Below are 23,542 nucleotides of genomic sequence, written 5' to 3' on the forward strand. Positions count from 1 at the left end.
GATTTTAGATACAAAGCATGATTAGAGAGATTGGGTTTACTCTCCTTGAAGCAGAGAAGATGAAGAGGTGATCTTATTGAGGTGTTCAAAATTATGAACAATTCTGACAGGGTAAAGAGGGATATTCTATTTCTATCGATTGGTAAGTCTGTCCCTCGGGGTCACAATTTCAACATTGTCAACAAGAGAGCTTGGAGCCAAATGAGGAGAAAATTGTTTCCTCAGAGAGTAGTTAGGATTTGGAAAGCGCTGCCTGGGAGAGCAGTGGAGGCAGTTTCTGTCGGTGGTTTTAAATCAGAGCTGCATATGTATTTAAAGGGTTTGGGAGATAGGGCTGGAGAATGGGACTATCTGGGTTTCTCTATTAGGAGCAGGTACAGACAGGTGGCCTCCTCCTGTACTGTAACATTGATTCCATGATTCTAAATTGATTTCCTGCCTAAAAACTTCGAGTAAAAAGTGAGGTCTGCAGATGCTGGCGATCAGAGCTGGAAATGTGTTACTGGTTAAAGCACACCATCCAAGGAATGCTGCTGGACCTGCTGCGCTTTAACCAGCAACACATTTTCAGCTCTGATTTCCTGCCTAACCAAACCTCATGTAAATCAACATTGCTTTTCTATATTAATCTATATTTATAGAAAGTTAAGAAAATGTAAAAGTATTTGAAGTGCAAGTTTTTAATATAATTTTATTTGGGTCCATCTGCTGGAGGGAGCATACCACAGTTACAAACCAAATACCCTCTGAATCTGCAGAAAGTCGGCAAGTCTGGTGGAACTTGTGGAGAGAGAAATCAGAGTTAACTTTCCCGGTTCAATGCCCCTTTCTCAGAACTGACGCCTCACTGGACCCGAGACATGAACTCTGCTTTCTCTCCACAGAGAGACTGGCAGACGTGCTGGGTTTCTCCGGCACTTGGTGATTTTATTGCGGATTTTCAGCACCCACAGTTCTTTTATGTTTCTCCTCCTTCCCAGCCCACCCCCCCCCCCCCGTTCAGATTGAAAAGGGATTGAGCTTCGAGAGCTGTCTCTGTGGCGCTGTGAGCGGCTAAAGTTCACAGCATTGGCTGAGTCCGAGCCACGACCTCCTTTGTCCCCTCTGAAAGGACTTTATCCCTTTCACAGCTGCTCTCTCTCTCTCTCTCTGCCTGACCGGCTGGAGCCGTCCATAAAGTGAATCTACAAACTTTGGCAGTGGATCCGGGCAGATCGAAGGGAAGCTGTACCGACGCCCAGTTGCTGCTGAGCCCTCCTGCTGTTCCGGACAAATTGCCCCCAATGGCAGCGCTGAATGTGTGGATCGTGGGCACATTGGTAGCTCTCTCTCTCGGCTTGTTCTTGCTGCTAAAAATCAGGAGAAGGCAAGTGCACATTTCCCTTACTGTCTCTGCGATCTTCACAATCTTGTACCGTCAGAAACACAACTCCCTTTGTAAATCCTGGAATAATAGAATTTCACCTTTCAATCAGTACTAAAGAGACAGGCGATCCTTTCTGAAAATACTATTCATCTATTCTCATTCCCATACCCTTTGCTCAGTATTTTCTTCTGCACATCTTCATCCACATTACTTTTATAAGATAGAATGCATTCTGTTTTTTTTAACAGTGTTACAGGATAATTATCTTGTCCAGAATGCCCTGTTTATGCCAGTCTAGAGGATGGTGAAGACATAGAATAAAAGCTGGCAATGTGGGCTTTTAGGGGCCAGGTTCATTAGCAGGAGGCAGCTCTTGGGCCAGTTGCTATGGCCGGAAGCCCAGCAGTTTGTGTGTAACCTTATCCAGTTAATGTTGGGAAAACCTTTCTGTACAAGCTGTGAGCACACTTACTGCTGGATGGAGTTCTTTCACAAGGGAAGAAAGAAACTTTTTCATAAAACAGTAAAGTTTTACTTTTTCCCTGATCTTTTCTTATTAGATGAGATTACTTACAGTGTGGAAACAGGCCCTTCGGCCCAACAAGTCCACACCGACCCTCCGAAGCGCACCCACCCAGACCCATTCCCCTACACCTAACACTGCACGCAATTTAGCACGATCAATTCACCTAACCTGCTCCTTTTTGGACTGTGGGAGGAACCCGGAGCACCTGGAGGAAACCCGCACAGATACGGGGAGAATGTGTAAACTCCACACAGTCAGTCACCTGAGGCAGGTATTGAACCCGGGTCTCTGGCGCTGTGAGGCAGCAGTGCTAACCACTGTGCCACCGTGCCGCCCACTAATGGGATTTGTCATTTTGAAATAAAGTTAGGAGAGGTGAGCAGTTCTGTTTGTTAAATCTGAGAGTTCAGTAATTCAGTGAGAAATGATTGTGATACACCGATCAAAATGCAGAATCAGTTTGGATGAAAATAAGAAGGCACAAGGGAAAGAAGGCCTTGCTGAGAAAGGTCGGTGGGCTTCCTAACCTGGCCACCATACAGGACTGAGTGTAAATCAAGAAATAGCATGATGCTTACAGGAAAGGTACTGCAGTAAATGTGGGAGATTTTAATCTTCATGTGAAACAGGAGCAGATGTGGGGCCGTTAGTCTTCTCGCCTGCACAATCAGTATAGATTAGATGACTCAAAGTAGCAAAAGTGAACCTGAAAGATGCATTTATAGAGAATATTCAGGACAGTTTCTCAGAATAGTACATTTTAGAACCAGTCAGAGAGAGGGTATTTTTAATCTGATAATGTGTACTGAAACAGGATTGGTTAATCCTGGAAAGGATCTTCTTGGTATAAGCGAATACAAAATGTAGAATTTCACATTCAGTCTCAGAGTGTACCTGAAACTACAGTTTTAAACTTAAGCAAAGGCAGTCACTGGGACATGAACACAGCGTTGCCTGGCTGAACAGATTCAAAAATATGGTAGAGAAATAGTGATAAACATTTAAGGAGATATTTCAGAATTCTGAACAATATTGACAGAGAATGCATCATCCATAACTAGCTAAAGAAGTGAAGGAAAGTATCCAATTGAAATAAAAGATGTCATTTGCTGCAAAGATTAGTGGTAGTCAGTGATAAGATAATGATCAGATGATCTGTTTTCTAATGTCAGTTAAGGGCTTAATATTGACCAGGATATCAGAGGGAACTCAGCCATTCTTATCTGAAACATTGCTGTAGGCTCCATTACTTTTGAAAGTGTACAGGGTTTCAGTTTAATGTCTGAGCTAAAAGGAAGCACTTTCTCAATATTGATCGAGATTTCACTGGGACTTGGAGACATAGCTGTCATAGTCAGACTCAAGGCTGCCAACAACTCAACCCAGCTAACGGCCCATTGGGATAAAATGCACTAACTATGAGATCCAGAGAAATCTGGACAAAGTAACAGAATAGATAAAGAGAGAAAGAGCAAAGGATGGCTATTGATATCCAAAGATAAATCTATCAGCTTCAAGATAAACAGTTGAAGGGTTTCCAAGAAAGCTGCCAACCCAAGAGCAACGTTTTCATCTACTTTTATTAAAAGGGGACAATTTGTCTGAAAGTGTCTTTAAGAATTACCCATGTGTTGCAGTATATTCACAGACTCATGGGAATTTACAGCACAGAAAGTGGCTGTTCAGTTTGTCATATATTGGTCTTTGGAAAGAACAAGAATGCTCAATCCCGCATCAATTTTGTTTTAATCCATAACTCCGTATGTTCCTTATAACCTGCCCAAATTCAAAAATTATTTATGGAATAAGCTTCTGCCATCTTCTCAGGCACATTGTTCCAAAAGTGGAATAAAATATCCTCTCACTCCTACCCCACCATCATTCCCAATGATATTAAATCTGTTCCTGACTCACTTACCAGAGGGGCTAACCTTTTTCCACCTACTCATAAAATGCTTCAACATCTTGAAAAAATCTACATTTGGTCACTTTTTAATTTTCTTTCACAGAACATCATGGAATCCCTACAGTGTGGAAAAAGGCCATTTGGCCCAACAAGTCCACACTGACCCTCTGAAGAGTAACCTGCCCAGACCCATTACTCAACTTTAAACTCCTGACTAATGCATTAACCTACACACCCCTGAACATTATGAGTAATTTAGCATCTCCAATTCACCTAACCTGCACACTTTTGGACTGTGGGAGGAAACTGGAACACCCAGAAACCCATGCAGACACAGGGAGAACATGCAAACTCCACACAAGCAGTCACCTGAGGCTGGAATTGAACCCAGGTCCTGGTGCTGTCAGGCAGCAGTGTTAACCACTGAGCCACTGTGCTGCCCCATTGTTCCAAATTAAGTAGTCCTCCATTTTAAAAAAAATCTTCTCTCTTCCTTTTTAAACTATTTACATCTCTCCTGAAACATGTTGCTGAGAATTCACAGCAACACTCCAGCTGAAGGTCTGCCAGTGACTTGCAGAATTGTAGCATAATTTTTTTCCTGTTATCTTGACCTATGGATAGAGGCACACATTTAACCAATATGTTTATTTTTGTAACCACCTTATCAATGTGCCATGTCACCTTTCAGGCTTTGAGCACTAAGGTGGACACTCACCTACACATTCCGAAATAGTATCACTTTCCATGTCAATTCTCCCAAAGTCAATTCAAAATTGATTTTATTTTATTCATTCATGGGATGAGGGCATCATTGGCTGGGCCAGCATTTATTGCCTATCCCTAATTACCCAGGGGCAGTTAAGAGTGAATCACATTGCTATCGGTCTGAAGTCTCACGTCGGCCAGACCAGGTAAGGATGGCAGTTTCCTTTCCTAAAGGACATTAGTGACCCAGATGGATTGTTCCAACAATCAACAAAATGGTCACCATTAGGCTCTTAGAACAAATTTGCTGTGGCAGGATTTGAACCAGAACCCCTTATGTCTCTGCATTAATCCCACAAAGAGAAAGTGAGGACTGCAAATGCTGGAAATCTGAGTCAAAATTTGTGGTGCTGGAAAAGCACAGTGGGTCAGGTAGCAACTGAGGAGTAGAGACTTGACGCTTTGGGCATAAGCCTTCATCAGAAATGTGGGTGGGTGGGTGGGTTGGGGAATGGGTGATGAGAGATAAATAGGGGAGGGGATGGGGCTAGGAGGAAGGTAGCTTGGAAGATGATAGTTGGGTGCAGGTGGGGAGTGATAGTGATCGGTCAGAACAAAGGCTGAAGTGGATAGATGAGAAGGAAGATGGACAGGTAGGACAATTCAAGAGGGCAGTGCCGAGTTGAATCTGTGATGAGGTGGGGGTGGAGAGATGAGGAAGCTGGTGAAATCAATGTTGAGGCCATGTGGTTGGAGGGTCTCTAGATGGGAGTGTAAGTCATTTAATCTGGAATAGAGAACTGAAATATTTTGCAATAATGTTTACAAATTCAAGGGAACTGAAGTAGCAAAAGGAAGATAACTAGAAACCAATAAAATCACTAGGGAAGGTATAAAAGGGCAAGTAGGGGTGTACTGATAATATCACTGCACTAGCAGTCCAGACCCTTAGACCAATTATCCAGGGGACCTGGGGTTTGAATCCCACTATGGGAAGGGGTAAATGGTAACATTTAAATTAAAAGAAAAGAATCTGAAATAAAAAGCCCACCTAAAGGTGACCATGTCACCACTGTCAATTGTAAAAACCCACCTGGTTCACTCATGCTGTGCCTACCTGGTATCTGGCCTACACATGACTCCAGACCCAGAGCAGTGTGGGTGACTCTGAACTGTCATTTGGGAAAGTAGGAGCAGGTAATAAATGTGGCCCTAGACTTTGACATTCACTTCCCATGATCAAATACAAAGAAGCTCCATGTAACAAAAACTCAAAACTCTCATACTTTATCAGTGTATAAAAAAATTCAAAGATGTTTAAATGTTTAAGGAGAGAAACAGAAATAATCCAGGTAATTACAGGTTAGTGAGGCTGACATCAGTGCTGGAGAAGATACTGAGAGACAGGATTTGTTCACATTTGGAAATGAATGGGCTTGTTAGTGATAGGCAACATGGGTGTTTTTGGGCAAGGTCATGTCTAACCAACTTGATTGAGGTTTTTGGGTAGGTGACAAGAATGATTGATGAGGGAAGAGCGTTTGATCTTGTCTACTTGGGGTAAGGCATTTGATAAGGTATTTTATTGCAGGCTGGTACAAAAGGTAGAGTTTCAAGGGGTTTGAGGTGTACTGGACAAATGGATACAAAACTGGCTAGGTCATAGAAGACAGAGAGTAGTGGTGGAAGGGTGCTTTTCAGAATGGAGATTAGTAACTTGTGGTATCCCGCAAGGTTCAGTGCTGGGATCTTCATTGTTTGTAATATATATAAATAAGGTGGAGGAAAATGTAGGTGGGTCTGGTTAGTAAGTCTGTAGGTGACACCAAAATTGATGGAATTGCAGATACTGAGGAGTATTGTCAAAAGGTATTGTAGGAGATTGATTGCAGATTTGGACAGAGAAATAGCAAATAGAGTTTAATCTGGACAGATGCAAAATGATGCATTTTGGAAGATCAAGTTCACGTGAGAGTTATACAATAAATGGCAGAACGCTTAGCAGCATTGACGTATAGAGGGATCTGGGTGTACAGGTTCACAGATCCCTGAAAGTTGCATCACAGGGTGGTCAAGAAAGCACACATGTCTTAATCACCTGGGGCACTGAATATAAAAGTTGGCAAGTTATGTTATAGCTGTATAAAACATTAGTTAGGCCAATTTGGAATATTGCATACATTTCTGAAGGATGTGGATGCTTTAGAGATGGTGCAGAAAAGGTTCACCAGGATGTTGCCTGGTCTGGAGGGTTTTAGTTATGAGGAGAGATTGGATAAACTTGAATTGTGTTCACTTGAAAGACGGAGGCTGAAGGGTGACAACAGAGGCCTACAAAATAATGAGAAGCATAGATAGACTGGATAGTCAGAGGGTATTTTCTGGAGTGGAACGGTTAACTACAAAAGAGCACAGGTTCAAAGTGAGAGGGAGAAAGTTTAGTGGAGAAGATCAGGGAAATTTTTCACACAGAGGTTAGTGGGTGTCTAGAACGCACTGCCAGTGGAGGTGGTGGAAGCAGGTAAGTTAGCAACTTTTAAGATGTAACTTGATAGACACATGAACGGGAGGCAAACAGAGACATAGAAACTGCATGGGCAATAAGAAACAGGTCTACGTAAGGGTTAGAATCAACATGAAACTGGATGGATTGCATTTTTCTCTAGTATCTTTCCTCAATACTATTGGGGTGAATTTTGTTGGAGGGATGTGATTCTTGCTCATCTACTATATTTAAATGACGTGCAGGGAATATTCATTTCCATTGATTTATTTCAATACTTTTCTTTCCACAGAAGAGAGGGGGAGCCTCCCATAGAAAATGGTTGGATTCCATACATTGGTTGTGCTCTAGAATTTGGTGCTAATCCTCTGAAGTTTCTGCAAATTCGCCAGAAGAAATATGGAGATGCTTTTACATGTAAAATAGCTGGGAACTTCATCACTTTCATCACTGACCCCTTCTCATACAGCTCTGTAATTCGACATGGAAAAAATCTGGATTTTCAGACCATTGCATTAAAAATTTCAAGACGGGTGAGAATCCTACTTGTTTTCTGAAGTATTGGTTCTTTAGTAACAGTGCAAAATCGTGAACGGAATAAGTTACTAATTTTATTCATCATATTGTATTACTTTCTGTGATTTAACTGATCTATCATATTTCTCAAGAAGTCTAACTAATGGCAAATTGTCTTGCAATTACAGTGTAATGAAAATTATACAACTGTCATGTAAATGATAATGTGTAACAATCAGTCACTCATTAGGGATTGATGAACTCTGTGAGCTAGTTTATTTTAATAAGTACAACATAATACAGTACATCACAGGAACAGCCTTCAGCTCACTAAGCCTGCGCCAATTCTAGTCCCAATTTAGAACAACTACTTATTGCCCATGCGTGGTTTCTATCCCACTGTTCATGCGACTATCTAGACACAACTTAAACACTGCCAACATACCTACTTCCGCAACCTCCAGTAGCAGTGAGGTCCAGGCACCCACCACCCTCTGAGTGAAACATTTTCCCTGCACATCTCCCTTAAATATTCCCCCTCTCACCTTGAACATTTGCATTCTTGTAGTTGACCTTTTCTGGGAAAAAGGCTCTGACTAACCACCCTATCTATGCTTCTCATAGTTTAGTAGACCTCAATCAGGTCGCCCCTTGGCCTCTGTCTTTCCAAGGAAAGCAATCAGAGTTTATCCAACCTCTCCTCAGAACTAAAACCCTCCAGACCAGGCAACATCCTGGTGAACCTTCTCTGCACCATCTCTAAAGCATCCACGTCCTTCGGGTAGCGTGGTGACCAGAACGGCATGCAATATTCTCAATGTGGCCTAACTAAAGTTTTATACAGTTGTGATGTAACTTGCCAACTTTTATATTCAATACCCTGGCCGATGCCCACCTTATCCACCTGTGTTGTCACATTCAGGGATCTGTGGATCTGTATGCCCAGATCCCTCTATGCATCAATTCTGCTAAGGGTTCGGCCATTTATTGTATAACTCCTCCAAAATTCATCACCTCAAATCTGTCCAGATTAAACTCTATTTGCCATTTCTCTGCTCAAACCTGCAATCTATCATTATCTCCTGTTGTATCCTTTAACAATACTCCTCACTATCTGCAATTCCATCAATTTTGACTTACATGTCAGACCACCTACATTATCTTCCAGATTATTTATATACATTACAAACAGCAAAGATCCCAGCACTGATCCTTGCAGGACACCATGAGTTACTGATCTCCATTCTGAAAAATGCCCTTTCACCACTATTGACTGTCTTCTATGACCAAGCCAGTTTTGCATCATCCAGCCAGTGCACCTCAAATCCCTGGAGACTCTACCTTTTGTACCAGCCTGCAATGAAGTACCTTATTAAATATCCTACTAAAGTCCATTGTAGACAAAACCTACTGCCCTTCTGTCATCAATCGTTCTTGTCACCTACTCAAAAAACTCAATCAAATTGGTTAGATATGACCTTCCCCTACAGACACCCATGGTGCCTATCACTAACAAGTCCATTTACTTCCAAATGTGAATAAATTCCATCTCTCAGTATCTTCTCCAACAGCTTCCCCACCACTGATATCAGGCTCACTGGCCTTTAATTATCTGGATTATCTCTGTTTCTCTTCTTAAACAAAGGAGCACCACTGGCCATTCTCCGGTCCCCTGGAACCTCACCTGAAGTCAAAAAGGATGCAAAGTATCTGTTAAGGCCCCAGCTATTTCCTCCCATAGTATCCTTGGGTAGATCCCACTGGCCTTGGGGATTTGTCTAACTTAATGTATTTCAAGATACCTAACACTTCCTCCTTTGTTATGTTGACCTGCCCGCAAATATTCACACACCTTTCCCTGACCTCAGCATCCTTCACGTTCCTCCCTTTGGTGAATACTGATGTAAAGTGCTCATTAAAGATCTCACCCATCACCTGTGGCTCCACACATAACCTCCCTCCTTTATTGTTGAGTGGACATTATCTTTTCCTAGCAACCTTCTTGTTCCTAATATATGTATAAAATGCCTTGGGATTCTCCATAACCCTGCTGACCATGGAGTTTTCATAGCCTCTTTAATCCTCCTAGTTTCCCATTTGAGTTCCTTCCGACTTTCCCTATGTTCTTCGAGGACTTTGTCTGTTTTTAGTTGCCTAGAACTTAGATTTGCTTTATTTTCTTTTGACAAAGCTGATAATTTCCCTTGTCAATCATAGTTCCCGAATCCTGCCATTCCTGCCCTTCATTTTTACAGGCTAGTCTTTAAAACCCTCCCACATACCAGATATGGATTTAACCTCACGCAGCCGCCTCAAATTTACATTCTCCAATTCTTGCTGAAGGCGGTTATAGTTAGCCTTGCCCCAATTTCACACCTTCATCCAAGATCCACTCTTGTCCTTAACCGTAAGCATCTAAGAACGTAAGGAATTATGGTCACTAATTCCAAAATGCTCCCCTACTAAAACATTGATCACCTGGTCAGGTTCAGTTTCCCAACACAAAGTCCAATTTGGGCCCCTCCCTTGTTGGACTATCCACATACTGTTTCAAAAAACCCTCCTGGACACAACTAACAAATTTCTCCACATCCACACCCCTGGCACTAAAGGAGTCCCGGTCAATAAGGAGGAATAAAATCACTCACCACAATAACTCTGTTATTTTCCCATCTTTCCGGAATCTGATTACAAATTCTGCAGGTGCTGTTGATTACCACATTCCTCAGTGATATTCTCCATCTTTCCTGTATGTGTTTCCAAGTTTTCATTTCACAGATTGCCTCTGTTGTTCTAGAATTTACAGATTCTGAAGCATCACATCCATCGTTTGTTCTAGTTTAACTGCTGAGAGGTTTCATTCCTCAAATTATTTCAAAGGGTTCAAAACCTCTTAGCACTTACTGGTTTGTTACTGAAGAGCTTCCTGCTCATTTAGTAGGTTTTATATCCTGGTATAGTGCTAGTAATAAGTTCAGCCAGGTGCACCTCACAGAATAAGAGTTCCCTGACTGGGACTGTTAGGCTGGTCCAAACAGGGAGCCCTGGCTGACAGATATAAACATGCGTGTTAGAGGCTCTGTTCACTCCAGCAGCTGGATCAGTGTCAAGGATTCTCCATGTGTAAATAAAGGTGATGGTGATCCCATGGTGATGGGATACCAGTCTCTGTGGAGTTATTTCACCTGGATCTTTCTAATAATATCAAAGCTTAAGCCTTCTGTTCATCCAGTATGTTTTCTTTTTCTATGCTGTCCCAACAACTGTCCTGACTCTGAAATTCCTTTTGTTTTGTCTTATTGGAGGCCTGAATCTATTTCATATGCTGCTTCCTTTATGTCCTGCTTCAGTCCTTTCACTAGCTAAATGCCTGAGGATGATTAATTCACAATGTCCTTTCTCCAGGAAAGCGATGCAGGGCTCCCACTAGTTCTCCATTGGTCAGGGAATCCCGATCACAGAGCCAAATTTCCACCTATTTTAGATCCCTCTTCACAGCTCCAACCTCATTTTACTCTCTGTACTCTGTAGCCTTCTGGATTCAATATTGAGCAACTTTAGGTAATAACCTCTGTCATCTTGGCCTATATGTTTTTGGGGTATTATATTTTGCTGGCTTCTATTTTTTGTTATCCCTCCCTATTGCGCTGAGACAGCTGTTATATAGCTAATCTTACCTTCTCTGTCACAATACTACTCTCATTGGCTTTTGCATAGTTGATTTTTTCATGAGTTAATCTCTTTGCCCTCCACCTTAGTACAATCTTTCCTTTTTTGTTCTTTCTGCTGCACCCCTCTTCTGTTTGCCTCCCCTCTTCCATGGTTCTGATGAAAGGTCATTGGCCTGAAAAAGGAACTCCATTGCTGTCTTCACAGATGCTCTTGACCTGCTGAGTAGTCTCTGTAGTCTTTGTTTTTCTTATAAATCAGGGTGATAATGATTTAAATCCTTCTTACCAAAATCATGGAAGTGAAGCTAAACATAGATGCAGGAGAAACCATTTTGTTTTGAGTATCCAATTTGACATAATTAATACCATCAAAGAATAACTATTAATGTTATAGAACACTACAGGCCCTTCAGCTCTTGATGTTCTGCTGACCTTTTATCCTCTTCTAAGATCAATTAACCTTCATACCCTTCATTATACTATCACCCATGGGCCTATCCAAGAGTTGTTTAAATATCCTGAATGTATCTGACTCTACTTAGGACCTACCTCTGACATCTTCCCTAAACCTTCCTCCAAACACCTTAAAATTATGGTCCCTCATGGTAGACATTTTCATAATGGGAAAAAATTCTCTGGCTATTCACTCTATCTATGCCACTCAACATGGTGTACACCTCTATCAAGTCGCCTCTCACCTTCTTCACTCCAGTGAGAAAAGCCCCAGCTTCCTCAACCTTTATTCATACGACATGCCCTCTAGTCTAGGCAGCATCCTGGTAAATGTCCTCTGAACCCTCTCTAAAGCTTCCTCATCCTTCCTATAATGAGGCAACCCGAACTGAACACAGTATTCCAAGTGTGGTCTAACCAGGGGAGAAAGTGAGGTCTGCAGATGCTGGAGATTAGAGCTGACAATGTGTTGCTGGAAAAGCGCAGCAGGTCAGGCAGCATCCAAGGAGCAGGAGAATCGAAGTTTCGGGCATAAGCCTTCCTGAAGAAGGGCTTATGCCCGAAACGTCGAATCTCCTGTTCCTTGGATGCTGGTCTAACCAGGGCTCTATAGAACTGCAGCATAACCTCACAGCTTTTAAACTCAAATCTCCGCTAATGAAACCAAACACATCATGTTCCTTCTTAAGAACACCATCAACTTAGGTGGCAATATTAGGGGATCGATGGATATGGACCCCAAGATCTCTCTGTTCCTCTACAATGTTAAGAATCCTACCCTTAACCCTGTATTCTGCATTCAAGTTAGACTTTCCAAAATTAATTTCCAGGTTGAACTCCATCTGCCATTTATCAGCCCAGTTCTGCACCTTGTGAGTGCCCTGTTGCAAACTATAACAGCCCTCCACACTATCCACTACTCCACCAACCTTCCTGTCATCCACAAACTTACTAACCCACCCTTCCGCTTCCTCATCCAAGTCATTTATAAAAACCACAAAGAGCAGAGGTCCCAGAACAGATCCTTGTGGAACACCACCGGTCACTCACTGAGCTCCAGGCTGAATGCTTTCCATCTATTACCACCCTCTGTCTTCTATGGGCCAGCCAATTCTGTGTCCAGACAACCAAATTTCCCTGTATCCCATGCCTCCTTACTTTCTGAATGAGCCTACCATGGAGAACCTTATCAAACAGCTTGCTAAATCCATGTACACCACATCCACTGCTCCACCTTCATCAATGTGTTTTATCACATCCTCAAAGAATTCAATAAAGTTTGTGAGGCATGACTCTCCCTTCACAAGTCCATGCTGACTATCGCTCATCAAACAACGATTTTCCAAGAAATCATTAATTGTGTCTCTCAGAATCCTCTCTGATAATTTGCCCACCACCAATGTAAGACTGACTGGTCTGTAATTCCCAGGGTTATCCCTATTCCCTTTATTGAACTAGAGAATAAAATTGCCACCCTCCAATCATCTGGCAGTACTTCAGTGGACTGTGAGAATGCAAAGATCATCGCCCAAAGGTGCAGCAATCTCTTCCCTCGCGTCCTGCAGTAACTTTGGGTATATCCTGTTTAGCGCAAGGGACTTGTCTATTCTGCATAGTTTCCATCTTAACATCAACCTGTTGGAGTGAATCAGCCTGTCTCACGCTGTCCTCACAAACAATAGACAATAGACAATAGGTGCAGGAGTAGGCCATTCTGCCCTTTGAGCTTGCACCACCATTCAATATGATCATGGCTGATCATCCTTAATCACTATCCTGTTCCTGCCTTATCTCCATAACCTTTGATTCCACTATCCTTGAGAGCTCTATCCAACTCTTTCTTAAATGAATCCAGAGACTGGGCCTCCACTGCCCTCTGGGGCAGAGCATTCCACACAGCCACCACTCTCTGGGTGAAGAAGTTTCTCCTCATCTCTGTCCTAAATGGTCTACCCTGTATTTTTAAGCTATGTCAATGTCGCTTTTTAGTGAATACTAAAGCATTCATTAAGAACCTCCCCTACCCCCTCCAACACTAGTCACAAGTTCCCTCCACTATCCCTGATCAGCCCTACCCTCACTCTGACCATCCACTTGTTCCTCACATAAGTGCAGAATGCCTCAGTGTTTTCCTTAATCCTACTCGCTAAAACTTTTAAATGCCCCCTTCTAGCTCTCCTAATGGGCATCTAATTTAGAAATGAACACATTGAGGACATTTTAATGGAAGTTGTTGAGCAACAGTATATGAATTGGTGGATTCAGAAATATAATTTAATTGTATTGCAATGACTTAGTCATAACTCTTTTCTGTCTTCATTACAATAGTCTGAGCTTGTCACATGGCTTAGCAAGGTTAATATTACTGATCATAATCAAGTCAGTGACATGTGAACAACTTTGGACATGTAGGATATTCTTATTTTGCGGGGTAAGCAATACCTGATCCGTCAGCTAAATCAAGAGGGCGGCATGGTGTCTCAGTGGCAAGCACTGCTGCCTCACAGCACCAGGGACCCAGGTTCAGTTCCCACCTCGGGCAACTGCCTGTGTGGAGTTTGCATGTTCTCTCCGTGTATGCATGGGTTTCTGCCCACAGTGCAAAGATGTGCAGGTTAGGTGAATTGACCATGTTAAATTGCCCATAGTGTTAGGTGCATTAGTTGGAGTAAAAAAAGGCGTAGGGTAAGGGAATGGGTCTGGGTGGGTTGCTCTTCGGAGGGTTGGTGAGGACTTGTTGGGCCGAAGGGCCTGTTTCCACACTGTAGGGAATCTAATCTAAGCAACTTCACGTTCTTGTTTGTTCAAGTTGCTTTTGGAAGCACATAATCAATCACTGTTTGTAGTTGTTTTCTTTGTTCTTCAGTTATTTTAACCTCATCCCAGCCTAGCTAACTTTGCATAAACATGTTTTTTCTGTACTGATGTACCACACATAAGCACTCACACTGTGCTCAGCATCACAAGTAATTAAATTGTGACATTACAATTTACATGTTTACTCATTTCAGTTAAGCACTTGGAGGTGAATTTCTACATTGCTAATTATTGATTATAACTTGGGGGAAGAAGGACAAAAGCACTGAGGAAAATATCTCAAAGCCCTAGGAATGTTCCCTCTTACCCTACTCCACATGACTTTTCATAACCGTATAGCATGCATTATTAACTCCTGAGTGTGTTTCAGTTTTGTGAATATTGTAAAATCTACTGTGCTTCTTTTTCTCAGTCTCCTCATCTCAAGTCTCTGCCTCCTTGACTGTTTGGTTTTTTGCCTTCTACTGGTCATCTACAAACTTAGAAAGACATGCACAACTGTTGATTTTAAACTTAATTAAATGATACACATTTTTAGGATTAAATTTCAATTTTTAAAAAAAAAGCTTAATTACACAACGAGACACTTCTAAAGTGTTAGCCAATTGTGATAGTCAAAAGCTGATCCATTTTGCACCTCTAAGCCTGTTTGATAAACAAAAACAAAAATGCTGCAAATATTTGCTTTCATGGATGTGGCCTTCCCCAGCAAGGACGATATTTGTTACCCACCCCGAGTTACCCTTGAAGTGAATGGCTTGTTTGGCCAGTTCAGACTGTAACTAAGACTCAACTACATTGCTGTGGGTCTAGGCCAGGAAAGGCTGGCAGATTTCCTTGTCAAAAAGAGTCTGTCGAAGAAATGTAATGTTTTACAACAATCAATGATAGTTGTCATTGTAACCATTATAGTCCAGATATATGAGAACAAAACAAACAACAAAGAACAATATAGGACAGGAACAGGCTCTCTGACCTTTCAAGTCTGCGCCGACACATTTTGCCCTTCCAGACTAAAGCTATCTTCACTTACAGGATCCGTATCCCTCTATTCCCTTTGTGTTCATATTCGTACAGGTGCTTCTAGGATACTGTGATTGTGTTTGTTTCCACTAACGTTTCTCACAACACATTCCAGGCACTCACCATCCATTGTGTGAAAAACTTGTCTCACACATCTCTTTTAAACATCCCCGCTGCCCTGGCACCTTGAACCTGTGTCCCCAAGCAATTGACCGCTCCACCCTAGGAAAAAGCCTCACACTTCCCATTCTATCCAGGCCATTCACAATCTTATAAACTTTTATCAGGCTGCCCCTCAAACTCCTGTTAACCAGTCTATCCAATCTTTCTTCATGGCTAAAATCCCCCAGACCAGGCAACATGCTGATAAACCTTTTCTGTACCCTCGCCAAGGCATCCACATCCTTCTGGTAGTGCGGTGACCAGAACGGTACGCAATACTCCAAGTGGGGCTGAATGAAAGTTCTAGAAAGCTGCAGCATAACTTGTCTATCCTGATACTCAATGCCCTTTCCAATAAAGGCAAGCATGTCATTACCGTATCTACCTGCATTGCCACCTTCAGTGACCTGTGGACCTGCACACCCAGATCCCTCTGTATATCAATACTCCTAAGGGTTACAAAACATAAACCTTGGACAATACAAGGCAGAACAGGCCCTTCGGCCCTCAATGTTGCACCGACTGTAAACTATTCACAGCTCGTCCCCCTACATTATCCCGTCATCATCCATGTGCTTATCCAAGGATTGTTTAAATCTCCCTAATGTGGCTGAGTTAACTACATTGGCAGGTAGGGCATTCCATGCCCTTACCACTCTCTGAGTAAAGAACTTGCTTCTGACATCTGTCTTAAATCAATCACCCCTCAATTTGTAGTTATGCCCCCTTGTTCACGCTGACGTCATCATCTTAGGGAAGACTTTCACTGTCTACCCTATCTAATTCTCTGGTCATCTTGAATGTCTCTATCAAATCCCCTCTTATCTTCTTCTTTCCAATGAGAACAGACCCAAGTCTCTCAGCTTTTCCGCATAAGATCTTCCCTCCAGACCAGGCAACACCCTGGTAAATCTCCTCTGCATCTTTTCCAATACTTCCACATCCTTCCCGAAATATGGGGACCAGAACTGTACACAATATTCCGAGTGTGGCCGCACTAACATTTTGTATAGTTGCAGCATGATATTGTGGCTCCGGAACTCAATCCCTCTACCAATGAAACCTAACACACCGTATGTCTTCTTAACAGCACTATCCACCTGGGTGGCAACTTTCAGGGATCTATGAATATGGACTCCAAGATCCCTCTGCACATCCACACTACCAAGAATCTTTCCATTGACCCAGTACTCTGCCTTCCTGTTATTGTTCCCACCTCACATTTAACTGTATTGAACTCCATATGCCACCTGTCAGCCCAATTCTGCAGTTTATCCAAGTCCCCCTGCAACCTGTAACATTCTTCCACACTGTCCACTACTCCACCGACTTTAGTGTCATCTGCAAATTTACTAATCCATCCACCTATGCCTGCGTCTAAGTCATTTATAAAAATGACAAACAGCAGTGGTCCCAAAACAGATTCTTGTAGCACACGACTAGTAACCAGACTCCAGGCTGAATATTTTCCAACAACACTCACTTGCTGCCTTCTTTCAGAAAGCTAGTTTCTAATCCAAACTGCTAAATCACCCTCAATCCCATGCCTCTGCACTTTCTCCAACAGCCTACCATGTGGAACCTTATCAAAGGATTTACTGAAGTCCATGTATACCACATCAACTGCCCTACCCTCATCTATATAAACGATGAACAGCGCAGGTCCCAGGGTCCTGTGGAACATCACTAGTCACAGCTCTCCATTCTGAAAAGCATCCTTCCAGCGCTACTCTCTGTCTCCTATGACTAAGCCAGTTCTGCAACCATCTTGCAGTTCACCCCTGATACCATGTGACTTCACCTTTTGTACCAGTCTGCCAGGAGGGACCTTGTCAAAGGCTTTACTGAGTCCATTTGGATAGCATCAACCATCTTCGTCACCTCCTCAGAAAACTTGATCAAGTTAGTGAGGCACCATCTCCCCCACACAAAACCATGCTGTTCATTGCTATTCAGTCCATTTGCTTTTAAATTTGTATAAAATTTGTTCTTGAGAATCTTTTCCCAATAATTTCCTTACTACCAATATGAGACTCACATGCCTGTAATTTCCAGGATTAGCCCTGCTACTCTTCTTATACAATGGGACAACATTGACTATTCTCCAGCCCTCTGGGATCTCACCTGTGGCCAAAGAGGATACAAAGATGTCTGTCAATGCTCCAGCAATTTGTTCTCTTGCCTCCCTCAACATTCTGAGATAGATTCCCTCAGGACCTGAGGACTTATCTACCTTAATACTTTTTAAGCTGCACAACACCTCTTCCTTTTTAATAGCAACTTGGCTTAGAAACTCGACACTCCCTTCCCTGAGATCATCCTTCACCACTTCCTTCTCTTTGGTGAATATCGACACAAAGTATTCATTAGGACCTCACCTCCCTCTTCTGGCTCCACACGGAGATTCCCTCCTTTGTGTGTGAGTAAGCTGACCCTCTCCCAGGCTACCCTCTTGCTTTTTATATATGTATAAAAAGTCTTAGGATTCTCCTTAATCCTGTTTGCTTTTTGTGATTCCTTTTAACCGTTCTAATTCCTTGTTTAAGTTCTTTCCTACTGTCCTTATATACCTCAAGGGCTTCATCAGTCCAATGTAGATTTATCCTCAAACAGTCGTCTTCAATCAACCTTCCAGCTCAGCACCGTCCCCATGACTTGTATTACCTGCATATCTTCCTTTCCACCTCTCCACTCCACCCTCCTCTCTGATCTATCACCTTCATTCCCACCCCCATTCATCCATTGTACTCTTTGCTATCTTCCCCCACCCTCCTCTATCACCAACATCCCCTCCCCCACTCACCTATTGTACTCTATGCTACTGTCTCCGCACCCCCACCCCTCTCTCATTTATCTCTCCACCCTGGAGGCTCCCTGCCTCTATTCCTGATGAAGGGCTTTTGCCCAAAACGTTGATTTTCCTGCTCCTCGGATGCTGCCTGACCTGCTGTGCTTTTCCAGCAACACTCTAATCGTCAACAGGTCTGGGAGCATCTGCACCTCTGGATTGTTGTTCAGTGTCATTACCACTATACCAACATCTTCCTGCAGCACCAGCATCTGTGGAAACCAAATAAAGTTAATTTTCTATTAGCAAGACCAGGCCACTACATCAGCCCATGCAGAGCTAAAATGCAGGAATGGGCTTTTGTATTTAAATCAGATGGTCATTGAATGTGAGTTGAAAGGAGCATGGGTGACATTGGATCACCCCTACCTTCTCAAGGGCAATTTGTAAAGGGGCAATAAATACTGGCCTCACCTCTGATGTCCACCCAAATCCTGTGAGTGAATAAAATAAATTCTCAGTGTCCATCCTCAGTATCAGGCAGTAGATATCCGAGCGTTTGCAAAATAACACGTCGAATATTGCAGCAGTACCACAGAATGGTTGCCATTTTGAAGTGACATTAGATCTGCAGATGATAACTCTCCTCAAAGTGGCACTTGTTATTCAAAACAGGCAAAAATACCGGATTAGACATAACTAATCTATAGGGCATGAAGAGCTCGTCATATAAGGAGCGGTTGAGGGCTCTGGGTGTGTACCCAAGGGAGTTTAGAGGGATGGGGGGGATCTGATTAATACTTATATTATACAGAGATAAAGTGGATAAAGTGGACATGGAGAAGATGTTTCCATTACAACGAGAGACTAGGACCTGCCGGCATGACCTCAGAGTGAAAGGATGATCTTTAGACTGAAATAGGAGGAATTTCTTCTTTCTTCTGGAGAGTAGTTAATCTGTGGAACTCATTGCTATTGAAGGCTGCATTGACTAAGTCATTGAGTATATTGAAGACAGAGATATATCGGTTCTTGATGAATAAAGAGATGAAGGGCTATGGGGAGAATGTAGGAGGATGGGGTTGAGAAACATATCAGCCATGACTGAATGGCAGAGCAGTCTTGATGGGCCAAAGGGTCTGATTGTGTTCCTAAATCTTATGATCTTAAGAACTCAGATCCCCTGCAGGGTACTCTGCAATCATCTCCCTCCAAAACAGGGACACTGTTTTAGATTCTGTTGGGGTAGATGGCTCACCAGGGGAGGGCAGCAGTTGCCAGGATCATGGCACCGTGGCGGGCACTGCTGTTCAGAAGGGTTGGATCATAATCATAAGGGATTCTATTGTAAAGGGAGTAGAGAGGTGGTTCTGTGGCCAAAAACGAGAATCCCAGATGGCATGTGGCCTCCCAGGTGCTTGGATCAGAGATGTCACCGATCGGCTGCAGAGCATTCTAAAGGGGGGCGATGTACAGCCAGTTGTCGTGGTGCACATTGGCACCAATGATGTAAATAAAAAAATGAGATGAGATCCTGGAAGCAGAATTCAGGGAGCTAGGAGAAAACTTGAAGAGGAGGACCTCAAAGGTAGTGATCTCAGGATTGCTACCAGTGCCACGTGCTATCCAGGGTAGAAATGAAAGAATCCACAGGATGAACATGTGGCTTGAGGGATGGTGTAGGAGGGAGGGGTTCAGATTTGTGGGACATTTGGATCGGTTCTGGGGAAGATGGGACTGTTACAAATTGAATGGTCTATACCTGAACCAGACTGGAACTTATGTGCTTGGGGGAGGTTTTGCTACTGCTGTCGGGGAGGTTGTAACTAATGTGGCCGAGAGCTGGGAATCAGAAGAGAAGACAAGTAGACAGTGAGGTGGAAACTAGAGACTGTAAGGATCATGAAATTAACATTACCAAGGGGAAGAGTAGGCCAAGAGCAGATGAACGCAAAAGAACTGGTGGCCTGAAGTGCATATACTTTAATGCAAGGAGTATAGTGGATAGGGCAGATGAACTTAGGGCTTGGATTGGTGCCTGGGAGTATGACATTACTGTGATCACAGAGACTTGGTTGAAGGAAGGGCATGATTGGCAACTAAATGTTCCAGGAAATTGATGCTTCAGACAGGACAGGGGGGGGGAAGTAAAAGGGGGGAAGGAGTTACATCGCTGGTCAGGGATGATATCACAGCGGTGCTAAAGGAGAACACTATGGATAGTCTTGAGCAGTGAGGCATTCTGGGTAGAGCTGAGAAATAAAAGGGTGCAGTTACATTGTTAGGGCTGTATTACAGGCCTCCCAACAGTGAATGTGAGGTAGAAGAACAAATAGGTAATCAGATTATGGAAAGATATAGAGGCAACAGGGTGGTGGTAATGGGAGATAGATGCCATAGAGTCATAGAGATGTACAGCATGGAAACAGATCTTTCGGTCGAACCTGTCCATGCCGACCAGATATCCCAACCCAATCTAGTCCCACCTGCCAGCTCCCAGCCCATATCCCTCCAAATCCTTCCTATTCATATATCCATCCAAATGCCTCTTAAAAGATGCAATTGTACCAGCCTCCACCACTTCCTCTGGAATTCACTATTTGTCAATTTTCCCGGATGCACTCTGATGTCCAGCGACACATGAATTCAAAAACAGCAAAGGCAGTAACTGTGCAGGTTTTCTCTCTCTCTCTCTCTCTCTCTCTCTCTCTCTCTCCTGCACTGCCCTCACCATGTGCTTCCTTTGTCTGCTCTTCTCCTTTTTAAAACTGCTGTTGTTTTGACTTTTTTTTCTAAAGTTCCAAAACAATGTAACAGCATATAAAACAGGAATGCTGCTCCTGGAATTCGAGGAAATCACCTCCAACACCTAAAATTCCTCAAAAAAAAGAGCAGCTCTTCACTTAGTGTCAGAGGTCTGAATGTGGCAGAATTTATAAGGAGCATTCAGGAGAGTTTTCCAGAGCAGTTTGTCAATAGTCCGATGAGGGAAGGGGCCATATTGGACCTGGTACTGGGGAATGAGCCAGGCCAGGTGGGAGAAGTTGCAGTGGGAGATTTCTTTCAGAATAGTGACCACAATTCTGTACATTTTAGAATAATCATAGACAAAGATGAAAGTGGTCCTAAGGGAAGAGTACAAAACTGGACCAAGGCTAATTATATCAAAGTTTAGCAGGAGCTGGAAAATATGGGTTGGGAGCAGCTATTTGGAGGGAAGTCCACATTTGACATGTGGCTTTCAAAGATAGGTTAAAGATAGTGCAGGATAGGCATGCCCCATTGAAAACAAGGGATAGGAAAGGTAATATTCATGAATCGTGGATGACAGGAGAAATCATGCGACTAGCCAAGAGGAAAAGGGAAGGTAAGAACAGAACAGGCATATTGAGAGAGTAGGACCAATCTTAAACAAGGATTCAAGCGGCTAAAAGGGGTCATGAAATAACTTTAGCGAGTAGAATTAAGGAGAATCCCAAGGCCTTTTATTCATATATAAGAAGCAAGAGGGTAACTAAAGAAAGGGTTGGTCCACTAAAGGATAAGGAAGGAAGGTTGTATATCGAATCTGAGGAAATGGGTGAGATTCTCAATGATTACCTTGCTACAGTGTTCACTGAGGAGAGGGACATGATCAATGTTGAGATTAGAGATAGAAGTTTGTTTAATCTGGATCATGTTGACATAAGGAGAGAAGATGTGTTGGCTAGGCTAAAGGATATTAAGGTGGACAAATCCCCAGGACCAGATGGGATCTATCCCAGGTTGATGAGGGAGGCAACAGAGGAAATAGCTGGAACCCTGACAGATGTCATTACAGCATCCTTAAACATAGATGAAGTTCCGGAGGACTGAAGGGTTGCTAATTTTATCCCCCTGTACAAAAAGGGTAGTAAGAATATTCCAGGTAACGACAGACCAATAAGCATGATGTCAGTGGTGGAAAAGTTGCTGGAGAAGGTATTGAGGGATAAAATCTATTTATATTTGGAATGGAATGGGCATATCAGTGATAGGCAACATGGTTTTGTACAAGGAGATCGTGCCTTACCAACTTAATAGAATTCTTTGAGGAAGTGACCAAGTTGATAGATGAAGGAAGGGCTGTTGATGTCATATACATGGACTTTAGTAAGGCATTTGATAAGGTTCCCCATGGTAGACTAATGGAGAAAGTGAAGTCACATGGTGTGCAGGGTGTTCTAGCTGGGTGGATAAAGAACTGGTTGAGCAACAGGAGACAGGGAGTAGTAGTTGAAGGGAGTTTCTCGAAATGGAGAAAGGTGACCAGTTGTGTTCCACAGGGATCAGTGCTGGGGCCACTGTGTTTGTGATCTGGAAGAGGACCCTGTTGGTATGATCAGTAAGTTTGCAGATGACACCAAGATTGGTGGAGTAACAGAAAGCATAAGGGACTGTCAAAGAATACAGGAGAATCTAGATAGACTGGAGAGTTGGGTGGAGAAGTGGCAGATGGAGTTCAATCCAGGCAAATGTGAGGTGATGCATTTTGGGAAGTCTAATTCTCGAGTGAACTATACTGTAAAGGGAAGCGCCTTGGGGAAAAGTTGATGAGCAGAGAGATCTGGGAGTGCAGGTCCATTGTACCCTGAAGGTGGCTGCACAGGTGGATAGAGTGGTCAAGAAGGCATATAGTATGCTTGCCTTCATTGGACAGGGTATTGAGTATAAGAGCTGGCAGGTCATGTTAAAATTGTACAAGACATTGGTTCGGCTGCATTTAGAATACTGTGTACAGTTCTGGTCGCCACATTACCAAAAGGATGTGGACACTTTGGAGAGGGTGAAGAGAAGGTTTACGAGGATGTTGCCTGGTATGGAAGGTGAGTTGAAGAGAGGTTGAGTAGGTTAGGATTGTTTTCATTAGAATAAAGGAGATTGAGGGGGGATCTGATGAAGTCTACAAAATCATGAAGGGTATAGACAGGGTGGATAGAAATAAGCTTTTTCCCAAGGTGAAGGATTCAATAATGAGAGGTCACACGTTCAAGATGAGAGGAGAGAGGTTTAAGGGGGATACACGCGGAAAGTACTTTGGACAGAGGGTGGTCGGAGCCTGGAATGCCAGCAGAGATAGTAGAG

At 42.9% G+C, this 23,542-nt stretch overlaps 1 protein-coding gene across 1 annotated transcript in view; it reads left to right on the top strand.

Annotated features, from left to right (window-relative positions):
* The first annotated feature begins 1,283 nt into the window (after nucleotides 1–1,283).
* The window catches only part of LOC132815264 (cytochrome P450 7A1-like), a 54,771-nt gene continuing 32,512 nt past the window's right edge, over nucleotides 1,284–23,542 (top strand). Inside the window, exons 1-2 of the mRNA XM_060824079.1 lie at nucleotides 1,284–1,366; nucleotides 7,302–7,542. Coding sequence (XP_060680062.1) covers nucleotides 1,284–1,366; nucleotides 7,302–7,542 — 324 coding nt within the window. The remainder of the gene's footprint in view (nucleotides 1,367–7,301; nucleotides 7,543–23,542) is intronic.

The sequence above is a fragment of the Hemiscyllium ocellatum genome, chromosome 4, assembly GCF_020745735.1.
Source record: "Hemiscyllium ocellatum isolate sHemOce1 chromosome 4, sHemOce1.pat.X.cur, whole genome shotgun sequence".
Classification (NCBI taxonomy): domain Eukaryota; kingdom Metazoa; phylum Chordata; class Chondrichthyes; order Orectolobiformes; family Hemiscylliidae; genus Hemiscyllium; species Hemiscyllium ocellatum.